General features: G+C 35.6%; 1 protein-coding gene across 5 annotated transcripts in view; it reads right to left on the bottom strand.

Moving 5' to 3' along the window:
- The window catches only part of LOC136031803 (26S proteasome non-ATPase regulatory subunit 13-like), a 181,887-nt gene that overhangs the window by 12,735 nt on the left and 148,065 nt on the right, over positions 1-21,087 (bottom strand). For all 5 annotated transcript variants that reach the window (XM_065711605.1, XM_065711604.1, XM_065711606.1 and 2 more), the window contains 5 exons: positions 20,295-20,484; positions 14,936-15,072; positions 10,856-10,970; positions 5,894-6,082; positions 171-251 (listed from right to left, as the gene is read on the bottom strand). In XM_065711605.1, the coding sequence (XP_065567677.1) occupies positions 171-251; positions 5,894-6,082; positions 10,856-10,970; positions 14,936-15,072; positions 20,295-20,484 (712 nt within the window). The remainder of the gene's footprint in view (positions 1-170; positions 252-5,893; positions 6,083-10,855; positions 10,971-14,935; positions 15,073-20,294; positions 20,485-21,087) is intronic.

Genomic DNA, 21,087 nt, shown 5'->3' on the forward strand with positions numbered 1-21,087 from the left:
ACGCCTGCCAAATTTCACCGTCCTAGCTTACCTGGAAGTGCCTAAAGTGGCAAAACCGGGACCGACAGACAGACAGACAGACCGACAGAATTTGCGACTGCTATATGTAACTTGGTTAATACCAAGTGCCATAAAAACACAATATGAAAATATGAAAAAAAATATTTTACCTCATTTTCAGGTAAGGCTGTAGTATTTGCAATTTCGGTGAAGGTAAGTAGACGTTGAGTCGCTGATCTCTGGAAGGTCATCTAAAGGAGGAAGAAAAGGAATGACAATAGAACTAGAACCAGCTGATTTCTAACCACACCTAAATTGATGGAAATGACAAACCTCCCAGTATAAAAACCGTCTTTAAATGCTTGTTTGAACAGCACTTGAAATACGGACACATTTGGTTATTAAGCCTACAAATGTATTTCTCTAATGTTGCGGTTAATTAAGCTCAAACAAGGACCATTCAATATTACAATGGGACTCGTAAACTACCTCCTGATCCTGAAATGATGCAAGACTGGTAGATTTCCAATAGTATCATGCTAATTTAATCGTAAATGCTTACAACAATAAACCAAAACAAAGCAAAACAGAATTGGGTCACTAAAACTAAAATATCATTATCGAAATAACAACAAAAATATAATAAGATAATTGAAGCAAAAATAAGTAAAATGTCTACAAAACATTTACATGAAAATCTCAGCAGAAAAAATAAACGTATTTTATAGAATCCCATTATATTAACTAAAAGTATACTAAATTTCATTTTCTTCCTTGTACCTGATAAACCCGTGATCATTTCAATTATTATAAAATAAACACATTCAATATTTAAGACAAAAAACGTCAGTAATACATCATCAGTATAATAACCCAACTTCAGTAAAACGAAAATGTGACAGGCGCTAAACGTTAGTAAAATACATATTAATGTCAGTAAAATAAACAAAAATTAATGTACCATTGTAGATTTAAGGCGTATCACTTCAGAAATGCGTCGTCATTAAAATAAGATAGCGTCAGTAAAATGAACATGTCAGAGGCATACAACGTCAGTAAAACACAGGCATATAAAGAGAGTAAAATAAACATATATTAATGCGTCATTGAAGATTTAAGGCACACAACGTCAGCAAAGTCAGTCGGCTTGAACATTCTAGAAAGATTTCTTTTTACTTAAAAGAAGAAGACTCAAGGACCGTCGGCTTTCGATGGCTCCTGCCCCTCCATAGAGAATTGCCCATATCTCCTTTGTACAGATACGGCCACACTTTTGAAGGGTTTTATAAGGAGGACGCAACTTTTTACAAAATTTATATTAAGTGATTTACCAGTGTAATGAAGGGTGAAAGGAGCAGCTTTTGTTGTCGAAGCATTTTATGACACACCAAATCTGATTGATTCTAATTTTTTCAGAAAAAATATCTAAATGTATTAAAAACAAGAGCCAAGAGCTCATAAGGCACTAGTGACGAAGTCGGAACCTAAAATTAGACTCGGTACTAGAGTTATCGACTTTGCTGTTCGCCCAGAAGTACTGAACTCGCCAAAGCACTGGAAATCTCCCCTCCTCAACTCCCCCAGAGAGATCGGATCCGGTCCGGTTGTCAATCACGTATCTGGAACTTGTGTTTATTCTTCCCATCAAGTTTCATTCCTATCTTCCCACTCTAAGCGTTTCCCGAGATTTCCGCTTCCCCCTCCATCCCCAATGTCCTCAGATCCGATCCGAATTGAAAATGGAGAATCTGAGACATGAGATCTTTCTATATATCAATTTTCATTAAGATCCGATCACCCATTTGTATGATATACATAAATTTTCATGAGCCCACCCTCCCCTCGTGGCCCCCCTAGATGGCTGAATCAGGGAAACGACTGTTATCAAGTCAATTTGTGCAGGTCCCTGCCACGCCTACCAATTTTCATCGTCCTAGCACGTCCAGAAGCACCGAACTCGCCAAAGCACTTGACCCCCCCCCCCAAACTCCCACAAAGAGAGCGGATACGGGCTGGTTATTTCAATCACGTATCTAGGATTCGTGCTTACTCTTCCCAGCAATTTTCATCCCAATCTCTCCACTCTAAGCGTTTTCCAAGACTTCCAGTTTCCCCCTCCAATTCACTCCAAAGTCACAAGATCCGGTCGGGATTTAAAATAAGAGCTCGGAGACATGAGATCCTTCTAAATTCATTAAGATCCGATCACCCGTTCGTAAGTTAAAAACACCTCATTTTTTTTTATTTTTCCGAATTAACCATCCCTCCACTCCCACCCCCCATATGGTGGAATCGGGGAAGCGACTGTTTCTTATCTGGTCCCGTCCCTAATACGCCTGCCGACTTCCAGCGATCGCTATGTCAATCACGTATCTAGTTTCAGATCTTCTTTGTTGTTCTTCCAGATCTTCATCCAGGATTCGGACCCAGGAACTGTCTCACCCAAAGCGAGAATCATACCACTAGACCAAGGAGACACAAATAAAAACAAAAATCATTTACTTTATCTCAAATAAAATTTTTCTCAAATATCTCGAAAATATCTCCTTTGATCGCTTCCTCCCAGATGGTCGAATCGGGTAAGCGACTATTTCTAATTTAATCTGGTCTGGTCCCTGATACACCTGCCAACTGTCATCGTTCTAACTTATCTGGAAGTGCCCGAACTAGTAAAACCGGGACTGAGAGATGGACAGACAGACCGCCGGACAGGAATTGTGATCGCTATTTGTCACTTGGTAAATACCAAGTGCCATAAAAATACTAGAACAACAGCCGGGAAAAAAATCATATAGTAAGACTACCATAGCATTAACTAGGGCATAGCATAATGCCACAGCATTATCTCTTCTTTTGATGCAATAGCACCAGCGATCAGTTACATGGTTGTCAGGGTTCGGACAGGTTGGTTCGTTTCAAATTATAGGCTCTGTCCTATTTTTATAGGATTTCTCGAGCCCAAATATAGGCCAAATATAGGATTCGGAAGTCCTCAGGATCAGATCTGTGGTAGACGGCGTGAGATACATGGTCACATAAATTACCAAGTTTCATCCCGATCCCTCCAATCTAAGCGTTTTCCATGATTTTTGGTCTCCCCAAATTCCCCCCAATATCACCAGATCCGGTCGGTATTTAAAATAAGAGCTTTGAGACACGATATCCTTCTAAATATCAAATTTCATTGAGATCCGATCACCCGTTCGCAAGTTAAAAATACCCCATTTTTTCTAATTTTTTAGAATCAACCCCCCCCCCCCAAACTACCCCAAAGAGAGCGGATCCGTTCTGGTTATGTCAATCATGTATCTAGGACTTGTGCTTATTTTTCCCACCAAGTTTCAGCCCAATCCCTCCAATCTAAGCGTTTTCCATGATTTTAGGTCACCCCAAACGCCCCCCCCCAATATCACCAGATCCGGTCGGGATTTAAAATAAGAACTTTAAGACACGATATCCTTCTGGATATCAAATTTCACTGAGATCCGATCACCCGTTCGTAAGGTAAAAATACCTCATTTTTTCTGATTTTTCAGAATCAACCCCTCCTCCCAACTACCCCAAAGAGAGCGGATCCATTCTGGTTATGTCAATCATGTATCTAGGACTTGTGCTTATTTTTCCCACCAAGTTTCAGCCCAATCCCTCCAATCTAAGCGTTTTCCATGATTTTAGGTCACCCCAAACGCCCCCCCCCAATGTCACCAGATCCGGTCGGGATTTAAAATAAAAACTTTAAGACACGATATCCTTCTGAATATCAAATTTCATTGAGATCCGATCACCCGTTCGTAAGTTAAAAATACCTCATTTTTTCTAATTTTTCAGAATCAACCCCCCCTCCCAACTACCCCAAAGAGAGCGGATCCGTTCTGGTTATGTCACTCATGTATCTAGGACTTGTGCTTATTTTTACCAACAAGTTTCAGGCCAATCCCTCCACTCTAAGTGTTTTTCGAGATTTTAGGTTTCCCCTCCAAACTCCCCCCAATGTCACCAGATCCGGTCGGGATTTAAAATAACAGCTCTGAGACACGATATCCTTTCAAACATCAAATTTCATTAAGATCTGATCAACAATTCGTAAGTTAAAAATACTTCATTTTTCTATTTTTTCTGAATTATCGGGCCCCCACTCCCCCCCCCAGATGGTCAAATCGGGAAAATGACTATTTTTAATTTGATCTGGTCCAGTTCCTGATACGCCTGCCAAGTTTCATCGTCCTAGCTTACCTGGAAAAGCCTAAAGTAGCAAAACCAGGACCGACAGACAAACACACCGACAGAATTTGCGATTGCTATATGTCACTTGGTTAATACCAAGTGCCAAAAAAACACTATGCTACAATGAGATTAACCAAACAGAGGGACCAAAGGATGGTGAGGCGATAAACGATAAAAAGCTGATTCCGACAATCTTCCATGAAGGAGGGCAAACTTTGCACTTATATCAGGGACATCAAACTTACGAATTATCTTACCATTGCTATACCAAGGGGAGAGATAAGGTAAAAATTTACAATATCTGAAATAAAAAGTCCGAATCTGACATCATTTTTCTTTAGAAGGGGATAAAGACCAGATAGATAAAGGACAGATTGATCACAGAATGTAGCACGTCTACCCAGTGCACGTCTTTTATACTTCCCTCAATTAGCAACTATCTTAGAATAGCCCATTTGAATAACTGGGCCGTATTCACATCAGCCAGATAGCGTTCAGCCAGGAAACACATAAGTCGCAAGAACTCCAGTCTCATTAAGCAGAGACTGCTAGCCTATATACTGATCTTCGCTCATTTCGGACAGGCCCAACATGACAAAAAACAAAACATAGGCTACTAAGTCAACACAACAGCATAGCCCAGGCAGAAGCAGCTTACTAAGCCCAACATAAAGCCTTAGTTAAGTTCAAAAAGCTCAACAGTTGTAATTAATTATCAATGTACACCAAAAAACAGAAAATTGCAAATCATGAGCGATGTTCTTAGTGCTCTTCAGCCGAAAATATAGGAATAATAGGATTGTAGCCAAAATATAGGCATTTTATAGGAGTGCATTAAAATATAGGAATTTATTGGAATTTATAGGCGAGTCCGAACACTGGGTTGTATACAGTGTATCACTGAAGATTTAAGGAAAGTAATATTAATACAATCATACTCGAACGTTCTTTGAAGCTTCTCTTAGCCAAAAAAAAAGTAGTCTTAAAGACATTCCTCTTCGGACGGTGCAGAGAAAATAGCCAGAATCCTGGGCGCATATATGGCTATACTAGTAGCAGAGCCAATCAGAAGACAGGCTCAAACAGAAACATGAACCTTTTGTGAGGATTGAATTAAAATTGTTTTATCCCCTTCCCCCCAGACACACAAATGAAATCGTAAACCAATGCTCAGCCGTGAAACAAAACAGGGTACACTTACCAAACTATAGTTTTGGAAATACTCGTTAGGGAAAAGAAAAAACCCATCCCAATCTGAATATCGTTGAGTTGAATAATAGAGTTGAATATCGATTTTTTACTCCCAAAATGCAAATTTGACTTCCCCCTCCCAAAAAAACCTTAATACCTGTACCTTTGACAAACAGTAATAACGTCAAGCGTATGGCTCAAATCAAGGACCCTGTGATTAAGAGTCTTGTCGGTCACAGTCTCTACCCACTGAGATAGTGGGACTCGGTTAATACATTTTACAACTAAATAAATATACGTATAAATAAACGGGTTTTCTCTTGAGTTTACGGCCACAATCGCTTATTACACAAGACTTGCTTAAGGGTTAATATGGACACAAATTTTGTTTAAGACGAAGAAAAATTTCATCCAATTACTAACGCATCTAGCTGCACACTAACTTACAAAAATAAGAAAAGGGAAACAAACGACAAACCTCCATGAGAGCTAAAAGGACCAGCTTCTGTCGTAGCAACCTTTCGTTGGCAACTAAATCTGCTTGAGTAGACCAAAATGGACGCAACTTATCAAATCCAGCGATATTGCCACTATTAAAAGCAAAGAGCACGTCAATGAGCCAGCCCTTTTCAGTTGTACGCAACGTCTCCAAGACTGGATGGGCCAGCTGAAAATAGCAAAATGATGTCAAAACTACAGGGACGTACCCAAGGGGGGGGGGCAACGAAAATTCTTGGCACTTCTCATTCAAACTACCAATAATTTATTTTTTTATTGTCCCTCGCACTGAAAAAATGCTGCATAGATATCTGAACAGTAGAAATCATTTCATTTTATTTCAAGTAAAAAAAAAAAAAAAAAAACGAAATTCAGCGTTGATATAGAAACCCTGCTGGTCCCGAGAAACCGAAACGAAGAGAAGAAAAAAGCGAAGCGAAATTACTGGGATTCTACAGACAATTTTTTTTTTGTCTATCTATATCTGTTGTCAAGACCAACTGATATAGAGCTCATATGGCACGAGCTCTAGCAAAATTCTAAGAATCAACAGATTTATTTAAAAGGAAAATCAGAAGCTTAATGCCGGTCGGGATTTAAAATAAGAGCTCTGAGACACGAGGTCCTTCAAAATGTCAAAATTCATTAAGATCCGTTCACCCACTTGTAAGTTGAAAATACCTCATTTTTTCTATTTTTTCCTCTCCCTTAAGCCCTCCAGATAGTCAAATCCGGGAAAAAGACTTTATTAAGTCAATTTGTGGAGGTTCCTGACATGCCTACCAATTTTCATCGTCCTAGCACGTCCAGAAACACCGAACTCACCAAAGCACTGACCCCCCACCCCCTAACTCCTCCAAAGAGAGCAGATCCAGTCTGGTTACGTCAATCACGTATCTACGACATTTGCTATTCTACCCACCAAGTTTCATCCCGATCTCTCCACTCTAAGAGTTTTCCAAGATTTCCGGTTTCCCCCTCCAACTCCCCCCAATGTCACCAGATCTGGTCGGGATTTAAAATAAGAGCTCTGAGACATGAGTTCCTTCTAAATATCAAATTTCATTAAGATAAGGTCACCCGTTCTTAAGTTAAAAATACCTCAATTGTTCTAATTTTTCCGAATTAACACCCCCCCCCAACTCCCGCAAAGAGAGCGGATTCAGTACGGTTATAGCAATCACGTATCTAGAACTTGTGCTTATCCTTCCCACCAAGTTTCACCCCGATCTCTCCACTCTAAGCGTTTTCCAAGATTTCCCGTTTCCCCCTCCAACTCCCACAATATCACCGGATACGGTCGGGATTTAAAATAAGATCTCTGAGACACAAGGTCCATCTAAATATCAAATTTCATTAAGATCCGATCGCCCATTCGTAAGTTAAAAATGCCTATTTTTTCAATTTTTCCTCTCCCTCCAGCCCCCCAGATGGTCAAATCGGGGAAATGACTGTTATCAAGTCAATTTGTGCAGGTCCCTGACACGCCTACCAATTTTCATCATCCTAGCACGTCCAGAAGCACCGAACTCGCCAAAGCACTGGAAATCCCCCCCCCCCCAACTCCCTCAAAGATAGCGGATCCGTTTCAATTATGTCAATCACGTATCTAGAACTTGTGCTTATTCTTCCCATTAAGTTTCATCCCGATCTCTCCACTCTAAGCGTTTTCCAAGATTTCCCGTTTCCAAGATTTCTGTTTCTCTCCTCCAACCCCCTTTGTCCCCGGATCCGATTCGAATTGAAAATGTAGCATCTGAGACATAAGATCTTCTATGTATCAAGTTTCATTAAGATCCGATCACCCATTCATAAGATAAAGATACCTCAATTTTCACGTTTTCCAAGATTTCCGGTTTCCTCCTCCAACTTCCCCCAATGTCAGGGATTTAAAATAGATCTGGTCGGGATTTAAAATAAGAGCTCTGAAGCACAAGATCCTTCTAAACATCAAATTTCATTAAGATCTGATAGCCCGTTCGCAAGTTACAAATACCTCATTTTTTCTAATTTTTCCGAATTACCCTCCCTCTCCAACTCCCCCAAAGAGAGCGGATCCGTTCCAGTTATGTCAGTCACGTATCTTGGTTTTTGCTTATTCTTCCTACCAAGTTTCATCCTGATCTCTCCACTCTAAGCGTTTTTCCTAGATTTCCCCCCCCCCCCCGGTCAGGATTTAAAATAAGAGATCTGAGTTACAAGGTCCTTCTGAATATGAAATTTCATTAAGATCCGATCACTCCTTCGCAAATTAAAAATATCTCATTCTTTCTAATTTTTCAGAATTAACCCCCCCCCCCCCAACTCCCCAAAGAAAACAGATCCGTTCCGGTTATATCAATCACGTATCTAGGACTTGTGCTTATTTTTCCCACCAAGTTTCATCCCGGTCCCTCCACTCTAAGCGTTTTCTAAGATTTTAGGTTTCCTCCTCCAACTCCCCCTAATGTCACAGGATCCGGTTAAGATTTAAAATAAGAGCTCTGAGACACGATATCCTTCTAAATGTCAACTTCATTAAGATCCTATCACCCGTTTGTAAGTTAAAAATACCTCTTTTTTCTAATTTTCCGAAATAACCATCCCCCCACTCCGCCCCACATGATCGAATCGGGGAAACGACTATTTCTAATTTAACCTGGTCTGGTCCCTGATACGCCAGCCAAATTTCATCGTCCTAGCTTATCTGGAACTGCCTAAACTTGCAAAACCGGGATCAAAAGACAGACAGACCGACAGAATTTGCGATCGCTATATGTTACTTGGTAAATACCAAGTGCCGTAAAAATCAAGTTGGTGATAAACTGTATAAATGCAGATTGGGTTCCTGTATCAGACAAATTTAAAAAGTCTTAAATTAACATCGAATCTATTTCTGATATAACAATATTCAAAACCTAACGAAGATCTCGATGATCGATAATAAGGGCAACTTTATGGCAACTGTCAAAAATAGGTTAAAGCTCTAATGATGTGGTATTGAATTTTAGGTTCTTGATATTAGTGAGACCTTTATAAAAAATTTTTTGGACACAGATTCAAATTAAAGATGTCGGCACAGGACCAGCCAGGCCCAGTCGAAGAGTGCTGGTAAAGAACCAGCCAGGCCTCCTCAAAAGCATCACTTGACGAGAACAATGCCTGCTTCATCCATAGCTAAAGGACTACACTCATTATTTCTACTTTGTAGTCAACCAAACGCAAAAGCACTGTTCCATCTTTTCCCACCTTTACAGCAAAACAATTATAAATAAACAACATACGCACAGATACTCCTAATTATAAGAAAGAAGAAACAAATGGAAGTTACGCTATAGAACACAAAATTTTAAGAATAAAACCTAACTATAATGGTTCGTCCCACCCCTATATACAAGAAAAGCGAAATCCTTCCTCCCCAAAATAATTTTCCATAAATATTCAACTTGATATTTCAACTAGCCTTGGCCCGAGTCAAAATTGATTATACTTCCCAATCTACGTATAAAATGTGTCACTTTTTAATAGAGCATGCCGATTGTATACCACAGTACACATATCTAGGTAGTAGGATTTAACTAAAAAATATCTATCACCAAGGGTCTGGGCGCGTATAAAAGCCCCTCCTATTTCCTTTGGTTAAGCGCTTCATTGTATATTTGTCAGTAGGTGGAGCAACTTTGAAAAATCGTGTGAACCTGTATTATTTATGATTGCGAAAGCAGAAAGAAGCGGGGTGAGCCGGCGAAGTGGTACACTACTACGCCGTCTCCAAGGTATGGCTTATGACTTGACTGAGTGGCGAATCCAGGAATTTTAATAAGGGGGTTTGGATTAGATTTTAGGAAATATGGGAATTTCCAGTTCTAACTTCTGATCAACGCTGCATCAGAGAAACAGCCGGAATCTAATAAATAGTGGAATAGGGATCCGCGAAGCGGCGGGAATATTCGAAATTTGCCACAAAATGTTTTACCGCAAAGGGGCAACCAAGTAGTTTTAGCATAGATTATCTATTAGGTTTCACAATAATCTGTGGTTTTAGATACTAACATTGCGCCATGGAGCGTCAAAGCATTTTTCTTCTTGGTAAGGAAAATATTCCCTTGAATCTTTCCTCATTTATATTCTTCAGCACCATAGCTCCTCAGTACTACAGATCGTAAATATCAAACCAATATCAATAAACATATATGAAAAAAGAGATTGACTAAATTTAAATTAGCTGCGAGTCAACATTCATGTCGAACACATAATTTCACTTTGAAAAAAAAGATAAAACTATGGAACTGGAATATCAATGCGAAGCGCCAAACTTCCTAATCAAATGTCATCACGCTATGGCATTGTACAAATAAAACTTGTGTTTTCCTTGATTATCCTCTTAATTCATTCTTTGTTTTCGTTTCCATTCTCAAACCTATGTTACCTTTACCTTTCGCATTATTACAGCAAGACCAATTACTTTCTTTTTTCTTTCTTATCTCTTCAATGTATTACATTTTTTCCTTGTCCCCAAGACGCTCAATTCGTCTTATTTTTCTTCCTGTTCTCCAGGCTGTGAATATTACTACCACACGCGTGCTAACCATGAAAAAAGCTAATGTCGCTTATTTTTCTCTTGGTTCAAATGTTCTCTGGAGGAGTTGCATAGCTGTCCCACCACCACTAATGGTTGACATAGGAGATGATCATACTGTCTAGATATATTTACTGTGGTGTATACACTCTATATAATCAGATATAAATGCTTGTTTTTACGCACAAGAAAGAAAGTACAACAAAATAAACACTCCAATGAGCCTTCGGAAACCAACCCACTCTAATTGTAAATCTACCCCAAGAAACCTTTATCTGTTGTATAACATCACGTGACTATTTTCACATTATTGACAGCTTGTGTGTTACGGAAACTTAATAATCATACAAACCATGATGTAATTCAATTCACAATAATACTCACCAATTCACCCAAATTGTACACTCCTTCTCCGAGCAAAGCAGCCATTCCCAGTAAGAAGGCATGTGTATGAGCCTCCTCCGTTGATAATGTGCTGATATCCGTGCAACCAAGAAACCTTGAACAATCAATGTTAATAAAATGACGAACATTTACTTTCGTAATGGGAGACAATCGGACGCTAATATTTGATATATTATACTAATAAGAATTTCCCATTCAGCTCGATTAATGTCTGTCTCCGTTTTTCTTTTTTTACTTTTGCATTCAGTGCTAAAGCCAGTTAGCTTACTATTTCAGGAAGATAATACGCTGCTTTATTTATCGATTACATGGGGAGTTAGTCTGACATTTGACTGTGGTTTAATTTTGCTATATACTAAAAAAAAAAAAAAAAAAAACGAAGAGCAATCTAACAATTCGTATTTTTTTTTTGTAAATAAGGTTCACGACAAAAATAACAACGCTACTACTACAACTACCCACAACTCACTGTAGAACAGTGAGTTGAACAGTGAGTTACACATAACATATGCATACAACATATAAATACAAATATACTACTACTACTACTAATAACTCACTGCAGCACCAAGCCACCTGAGGCCAACACAGATACGCACGCTCTTCTTTCCGCCACAATCTATTTAAAACCTCCTCTTTACACCTTCCCAAGAAGTTCCAATTTCCCTCAATTTCTTCCTGAAGACCTCCTTCCATCCAATTCCAGGATTTTTGCGCTACTACAGTAGTAAACACCGCATATTAAATTTATGTATTCTAAACTATCAATGAATATGTAGACAGGAGAATAAGCTAAGAATAAGGAGAATTATATATGATGCTGCACATATGACACTTCTTGTTCCAGGAACTAGCATTTTAACGTCGTATTCGTGTTAAAAGTGTGGTTACATGATTCACAGGATTGCATGCCTCTTAGCTAAAAACGTTACTTCCTTCTCCCCATTAAATTACTACATTATTCCCAGTGGGATGGGATTTCGTCCTGTCTACCTGGAACTTACTCCATGGGCTTAGAGGGCAGAGGGATCATGTCTCAAGTGAGATTAGCAATACTTACTATAATTATACTTAATATAGATAACTTCGAAGACCACACTGCCTTTCCATGACGAAAGTATAACAGTTCAAAATAGGGATGAAACCTTTTTAATCGACAGTGAGCAGATACAAAAATTTTTAACTGGATATTTCGAACACAAATACAGTGTTCATCATCAGCAGTAAAACTTACTGCTGTCAGTAATATCATCAGCAGTCAGTTTTACTGCTGATGATGAACACTGTATATGTGTTCGAAATATCCAGTTAAAAAATAATAATAATATAATATATAATAATAGAGGGCCGGGGGTCAGGTCCCAAGCGAGATTAATATAATTATAATAGAACTAAAAAGTTATAGTATAACTATTAATAGTATAAAACTATATTATAAAATATACTATAATTTTATACTATTATAGTATAAAATAACATGCCAATATACTTGAATGTAAAATATGATTCGCGACTTTTTCTACTGACACTTTCTGACTGTCTTCGAATCCATTGCAATTACTCTGTATCAACTTAATATCGAAAAAATAAATTAAACAATAAAATAATATTTTTTCATTCTTATATACATTTTTACGAATTGAATAGGTTTCTATCAGGAAATATCTTTTATTGCAGAGGCAGTCTTAGTAACTTTTTTTTTTTAATTTATCCGTGTTTAAAGAGTAAGACATCATGTGCTGGAGTGTTTCTTCTATTAGGTTGCATTACCTTACCTGCATTTTGGATTTATTGACAGTTAAAGACTAAGCAGCCCCTGAGAAGCTTGTCAAGACGTCAGAAACAGATCCCTTAATAATACAATAATAGTCATACTGAATAGCTTGAATCAAAAAAGAGAAAAGAAGAATAAACCCTTTATTGTTCCTTCTCATCCATATTTTCTTTACTGTATTTCTGCCTGGACTTCTAACTTTCCATCCTTCCACATATCTCGTCAAATACTTCAAAATTGATCAACGAGGATATTTTTAAAGTTAAAAAGAAGGATAAAACCTTTTATTGTTCCTTCATTCATCCATATTTCCTTTACTGTATTTCTGCCTGGGCTTTTAACTTTTCATCTTTTCTTAAATCTCGTCAAATACTTCAAAATTAATCAATGAGGATATTTTTAAATTTAATTCTAGATCTTCGGTTAAGTGGCTTTTATGAAACTTGCGAAATTTTATTTCTAATATTAGCTGTTATTATTTGCATGACAAGTTGTCTGAGATTTTTCTAGGATTTTTCCCAACTAATTCTCATTAACATAATTACACAACGATTCATAGATCAGATTTTTCCTGTGAAATACATCTACCATCAAAAGCGTTTTCAGCATTCGTTATACTGGGCCAAAAATCAGGAAGTCAATTCCGACCCAAATCCATAGTTGTGATAAACAATTTTTAAGAAGCTATTGAAAAATTACCAAAAAGTTCAATCTGTAGGAGAATAGTTCTGATTTTATTTTATCAAATGTATAAATGTAAAACGGATCCTGTCTCCGTTTGTATACTATTTGCGATACTGAAGTAGGCCACTATAAATGTGTTCTGTCTGAAGTGTACTGACGCCCTTAAATGTACTATTTAAAGCACTAAGCATATGTGCTATCTGTTCAGCTTGTTAGTACATATTTGGTTTTAAATAGAAATGTTCAATTATATTTAGAATATCATAGATTAGGCTGGGATTCAATTAGTCTTGGGGTTATAAAGCTTTTCAAGAAAAGCTCTTGAGAAGCTTTTAACTATGTTCTATTGTTGTCTTTTTATTCCTGCAAAAATCAAGTGCTTTAAAAAGGTTGAAATGGAGGAAGAGAGAAGAAGATTCATTCAGTCGAATTATAACTGTTGTTGTGTTTTTATTGTTGTGGTTTGTGTTGTTTTTTGTTGTGTTATGTATGTTAGTTAGGATATTTTTGTGTTGTTTCTTCTTATTTTTCATTACTCTGCAGTGTCATTTTCATTGTTCATTTGTGGGTTAGAAATAAATAAATAACACGACTTGATTTTTGCAGGAATAAAAAGACAACAATAGAACATAGTAAAAGCTTTTCAAGAAAAGCTCTTGAAAAGCTTTTACTATGTTCTATTGTTGTCTTTTTATTCCTGCAAAAATGCTTTAAAAAGGTTGAAATGGAGGAAGAGAGAAGAAGATTCATTCAGTCGAACTATAACTGTTGTTGTGTTTTTATTGTTGTGGTTTGTGTTATTTTTTGTTGTTGTGTTATATATGTTAGTTATATATGTATATATGTTGATGTCATTTTCACTGTTCATTTGTGGGTTATCAATAAATAAATAATTCGACTTGATTTTTGCAGGAATAAAAAGACAACAATAGAACATAGTAAAAGCCTTTCAAGAAAAGCTCTTGAAAAGCTTTTACTATGTTCTATTGTTGTCTTTTTATTCCTGCAAAAATGCTTTAAAAAGGTTGAAATGGAGGAAGAGAGAAGAAGATTCATTCAGTCGAACAGTAACTGTTGTTGTGTTTTTATTGTTGTGGTTTGTGTTATTTTTGTTGTTGTGTTATATATGTATATATGTTGATGTCATTTTCACTGTTCATTTGTGGGTTATCAATAAATAAATAATTCGACTTGATTTTTGCAGGAATAAAAAGACAACAATAGAACATAGTAAAAGCATTTCAAGAAAAGCTCTTGAAAAGCTTTTACTATGTTCTATTGTTGTCTTTTTATTCCTGCAAAAATGCTTTAAAAAGGTTGAAATGGAGGAAGAGAGAAGAAGATTCATTCAGTCGAACAGTAACTGTTGTTGTGTTTTTATTGTTGTGGTTTGTGTTATTTTTGCTGTTGTGTTATATATGTATATATGTTGATGTCATTTTCACTGTTCATTTGTGGGTTATCAATAAATAAATAATTCGACTTGATTTTTGCAGGAATAAAAAGACAACAATAGAACATAGTAAAAGCCTTTCAAGATGAAAACTATTAAAGTATAGGCAAGCTTAATTACAAAAGCATGTAATGTGTTAGAGCATTACCTTAAAGCTGATCTGTAATACTCGGCATGTTTTCCTTGGATTCTGAACAAATCACTTTGGAGCAAGTAGAAACGACCATGAACTGGAGTCACGCCGTCAACCGAATCCAATAGTTCCTCAACTTCTTCAATATTTTTCTATAAATTCATTATAATTCTCATGAAATTTTGTAGACATTTCACACTATTATCACATAGCTAAGTTTTTGCATCCAAATAGACATATCCATCGATTCGGTTAAAATCTTGCCAAATACATCCACAAAAATTTTTAATTATCTTTAGCAGATCCGAAATTGGAGTTTCAGAAAAATAATTTTTTTGGGGGAAAGGTATAATGCTAAAATCACGCCTTACTTTTCCACCAATTTAGCTAATAATGGCTATTCTGAATAGATATAGGAAACCTTAATCATATGAGAAATTTTTATTATTATATATTAAATATAAATGAAGATAAATCACAATCTCATGAATACATAGTAAAGCAACTTATTGGCACTCAGATTCTCTTTTCCGGAGAAGATCCTCTGGTCTAGAGCAAATCTAACAGGTCTCTACCCGCGCCACAAGCTCTCTTTTTAAAATAGTTTTGGAAAATAAAAGCTATAGGCAATCATGACACAAAAGTTGTCTTTGAACTGTTAAGGATTGACATGATAGGCACAAGCTTTCAATTGTAGCCTAAAATACCAAAAATTTCTTAAAACCATAAAAAAATTAACTTGGAATAGCTATGAACTTCCATGACATAAAAGTTGCTGAAGAGTACTTTTTGAAATGTCCTGTCCATCCCAAGCTTTCATTTGGATCTTAAAACATTAAATTTTCCCTAGCATTGCCGCCATGGAAGAATTGCAATTATTTTTCATTTTTCACTGCCTTTTGAGATAAAACCTTTTTCTAATTTTTTCTAGATTTCTGAGTGTGCAGTTAAATCTGAAAGGACGAACTTTTTAATCATCATATAAAATATAACGTAAATACTGCATGAATTTGTTCATTCACTTCACTAACATTAAGCTAACATAAGCATCAACATAAAAAAAAATGAACTAAAAGCAAAAAAAAAAATTAACAAAGTTCTGAAGTAACAAGTTCTGCTTCAAGGTCAACAAAAAGATAACGAAAACCTGGAAAGACCAAAACTTGGAAAATGTTTAAAATAGAAAAACTTAATGGCAAAAAAATTACGGCTTAAATGACAAAAACATACTGCAAAAAATTTCTCTTTGATATATCTATATATCTCTAGATCTCTATGATATCTTTCTGTGGCCGAAGTGAAAATCTTGCTAAGCAAAAGCCTACAGCATTTTTCAGTTAATTTTGCATGGTTATTAAGTCCGAAGTTCTCTTGGTAGAGAGGGAGAATATGCCAAAACAAAACAAAAACTCATAGCAAAGATAAAAACCCAAAGTTAAAAAGTCCACTAAAGTCCAAGGTTTACTTGCTATAGAGGGAGAATATGCCAAAACGAAAAAAAAACTCATAGCGAAGATAAAAAAAACTAAAGTTCAAAAGACCACAAAAAAGCTCATAGCAAAGATAAAAAACCAAAGTTAAAAAGTCCATTAAAGTCCAAAGTTCACTTCTATAGAGGGAGAATATGCCAAAAAAAAAAAAAAAAAAAAAAAAAAAAAAAAAAAAAAAAAAAAAAAAAAAAAAAAAAAAAAAAAAACTCATAGCAAAGATAAAAAAAAACTAGAGTTCAAAAGTCCACAAAAAAACTCATAGCAAAGATAAAAAACCAAAGTTAAAAAGTCCACTAAAGTCCGAAGTTCACTTGCTACAGAGGGAGAATATGCCAAAACGAAAAAACAAAACAAAACAAAAACTCATAGCAAAGATAAAAAAAACCTAAAGTTCAAAAGTCCACAAAAAAAACTCACAGCAAAGATAAAAAACCAAAGTTAAAAAGTCCATTCAAGTCCAAAGTTCACTTGCTATAGAGGGAGAATATGCCAAAACGAAAAAAACAAAACAAAATAAAACAAAAACTCGTAGCAAAGATAAAAAAAAAAACTAAAGTTCAAAAGTCCACAAAAAACTCACAGCAAAGATAAAAAACCAAAGTTAAAAAGTCCACTAAAGTCCAAAGTTCACTTGCTATAGAGGGAGAATATGCCAAAACGAAAAAAAAAAAACAAAAAACAAAAAAAAACTCATAGCGAAGATAAAAAAAACAAAGTTTAAAGTCCACAAAAGTCCAAAGTTCAAATAATAATAGGATCTATAATAAGAGACTAATAAAGAAATAGTGGAATAAGAAATTCCGGTTTAAGAAGGTTTAAGAATAAGAAATAATAATAAGATTTAAGAATAAGAAATACCGACAAAACTCCACAGGACAACATAAATGACAATCACAGACAACATTTACTTAAATAGAGATTCTTTTATTTAAGTGTTTGTTTTTAATATTTGTTTTTTCATATTGACCTTTGGACTAGCTTTATTTTTAATTTTTATTCTGTGTTCGTCAATGAGAACGAATAAGCTAAGGTCTTGACCGAAATATTTTGATGTTTTTCTTATTTTTACCAGCTGGGATTACCTTCGCTTTATCTTCGTTCCAAATTCTATTTTGGTTTTGTCATGTTAAGACCAGAATTTTTTCAGAAACTCTTTAGGATGAACGATATGATGAAAAGATTGTAGGCATTTAAGTCCAGTCATCTTTTTTCCAAACAAAGTTGACTAAAATCCTCTCCACCAATGACATAGGAACTCTCAGATTTTTTATCTGTTTTATACAGGATCTTTGATGAGACAGGGATGAGAACAAGCATATTCAAGTGAGGGTCAAACATACGAATAATAAGTACTTCTTAAATAACAAATTCATGGTAGTTTTTTTGCGTTTTTATTCATTCTGTTTCCAGGAGTAGTATAAGCGATGCCACAATAACAGTTTATTTATTTCTGACCCACAATGGACAGCACAATATGGAGCAGTAAAAAAGGAAGAAGAAAAAACGAGAACACAAACTTCCAACAACAATAACTGCAGTGGAAAGAGTAAATAACCGTTATCAAAACATAAAAGCTGAAACGAAGGATCTTTCAAACTGGGTAAAGATGCGAATTTTTCACCATAGCATCTGCAACATCCGGACATATCAAAGGGCCTTTTTTGACCAGAGATTAATTTACAATGCTAGTGTTATAAGTCGATGAAGCGAATAAGTAAAAAATCTAGAACATGCGAAATATCCTATATACAGACAATTAAGATGTTTATTTTTCTTTTTTTTTTACGGATAACATAAATAAAATACAAAAGACATAAAGACGACTCTAATGGCTAAAACATATTTTGAGAATGAAGGATGGTAGATTGCCAAGGTTACTATTTTTTCCATCCACTTTGAGCCAAACGGGTGAATTTGGAGCAGTTTAAATTACAGAACCACAAACAAGGTGAACATTGTGCTCGATGCCTTTTTCATACTCTGTCCGAATATAATAATCGCTTTAATCTGAAACTAACTCGGGTTTCTTACTTACGAATTACTAATCTGAAACTTGCTAATTGACTACGAGACCATTTTTTGAAAGTCATTTAATCCACAGGCATTGTTTGTAATAAGGATTAAGTTCGATAAAAAAAAAAAGTTTCAAGTTAAATCGGCCATGTTTTCTTTTTTTTGTTAAGCCGCTTAAAAACTGGATTTTAAACAATCGGAAGACTATAGGTTCTACGACTATCTTAGCTCTATGACTATCTATCTTAGTTCTATTGCTTTAGGAGTGACAGATGGACGGATAATATATAGACATATCTATCTATTAACAAATGAACAAACGTCATTTTAATACAAGCCTAATAAGGGGGGTTAATGCCAGAATTGCCTCTCACTTAATTGGACTACCTGTCTTGGCTTTTTCTACAATTAGTCATGACCTGGTGCCCACAACTATTCAATTTTAATTCAAAGCCAAACACTTGGAAAACTATAGGTTCTGTGACTATCTTAGCTCTACGACTATCTACCTTAGTTCTACTGCCCTAGGAGTGACGTATGGACGGATAATATGCAGACATATCTATCTATTAACAAATGAACTAACATAATTTTTATACGATCCTAATAAGAGGGATTAATACCAGAATTGCTTCTTACTCAATTGGACTATCTGTCTTGGCTTTTTCTACAATTAGCCATGGCTTGATGACCACAACTATTCGATTTTAATTAAATTTATTTTTTTACTTATTTTTTTTTTTTTATCTTAATAGTGGCATACTATTCTACAATAGCATTATCTTGGCGTTATTGAGAAATCTCGAGCATAATCCCCATCGGGATTAAGGTGACAAAAGTTGCTCGTCACACCCTGACTCGCACTGATCATCTTCACCTAAAATCTATAGTCGAGATTTTTTATCAGAAGCTTGATCGAGAGATCAATTTCCGCGCCAAAAAAGCTCAAAGCAGAAGAAAAATCGCTCGATTATCATCGTTTAGCTTCTATAAGAAGAGTATTAAGCAACGCATACAGGAGCTTATTTCTGAAGGCTAGATATTTTTTAGGAGGGGGAGGGGGCAGATTAATTAAAAACACCAAAACAGGTGATTTACACTCATATGGAAAAATTACCAGAATCTCAACATATGAGGATAGGCTTGACATTGAAAGGGATGGAGTTAAAATTTAAAAACAAAACTATATACTATTCAAAAAGACATTCCTTATGTGATAAAAAACATCGTTCAACAATTCATTTCATCTTATTTTTCTTTATATAATAATTTGGTAAAGCCAGCTGGAGTTATTGAGAAGCGTATTTGTGATTTCACTACCGAATGCCAGAAGTTTTCCCATCTTTGGTCATTTCTGCTCGTCCCTTGTTTGTAGTTGTCAAAGTGTGTTTTTATTTATGTTGTCTTTTTATCTTTTCTTGGTTTTTACTCTGTCTTTTTCTGGGCTTTCTGCCCAGTTTTCTGTGATGGGTTATAAATAAAATGATGATGATGATGAATGCTATGTTTGAATGCATCCAATAAGGATTTTACGTTATTTTCAACTTGATTTTTTTCTGTGATATCTCGTAAGGTTATTAGATTCATTCCAAAAATAACTCTAAATTTTCACTCTTCAAAGAAAAACTCGGTCTCCTGAAAAAATTCCAAGTTGAAGGCAGTGGCAAAACAATTAAAGGACTTTACAAATTCTGACATGTTTGAACTTACCACAAGTGAAAGAATTTCATCTTCACTGCAAATAGTGATACGATTTATTCAGATAGAATTACGTCAGGTAATCTTAAAGGAAAATCTAAATAGGATCGAAACCATAAAAATTTTTGAAGTTAAGATTATAGTCATAAGAAAAGAAAATCATTTTTACAAACCTTAGCGCCAGCTTCATCTTTTAGTACATGAAGAATTCGATGCCCAGCGAAAATTCGACAGAGGGATTTAGCTTCAGTGCTCGAAGGAACTTTGGTTTCAATTTTCTTAATGAAAGATATCTGATCATTCACGTCCACAATTTGCTCCATTACTATACCACATATTTCAACAAGTGACAAAGGGTTAATCCTGAAATAAGCAGCATCATACTTGTACATAAAACAGTAAACTCGCATAAAGATTACAATTAAACAAAAATGAGTTAACCTAACTAAAGGCTTGGTAAACCACGTTTTTTCAGCCTCCTAATAAAAATAGTACCCTTCCCCACAAAAAAACGAAAACAACTAGGTAATTTGTCCTAGTTTCATATGCAGGGTTAAAATTTAATATTTTTGTCATTAACCTTGGCTTTTTTGTAAAAGACAAAAACATTCGAATTACCGAGGACCTCATCATACATCATACAACAGCACTTGTCAACATTGTCAACAGCATCATACTTGTACAAAAAAAATGTAAACTCACATTAAAATTACAATGAAACAAAAATGAATTAACCTAACTAAAGGCTGGGTCCACCACGTTTTCTCAGACTCCTAATAAAAACGGTACCCCCCCACAAAAAAACGATTAGGTAATTAGTCCTATTTCACGTACAGGGTTGAAATTTAATATTTTTGCCATTAATCTTGCCTTTTTTTATAAAAGACAAAAACATTTGCATTACCAAGGACCGTGAAAATAATACCTGAATGAACTGGTTAAGTCGAAACTCAAACTGAATGGCAA

This window comes from Artemia franciscana, chromosome 10 (assembly GCF_032884065.1).
Source record: "Artemia franciscana chromosome 10, ASM3288406v1, whole genome shotgun sequence".
NCBI lineage: Eukaryota > Metazoa > Arthropoda > Branchiopoda > Anostraca > Artemiidae > Artemia > Artemia franciscana.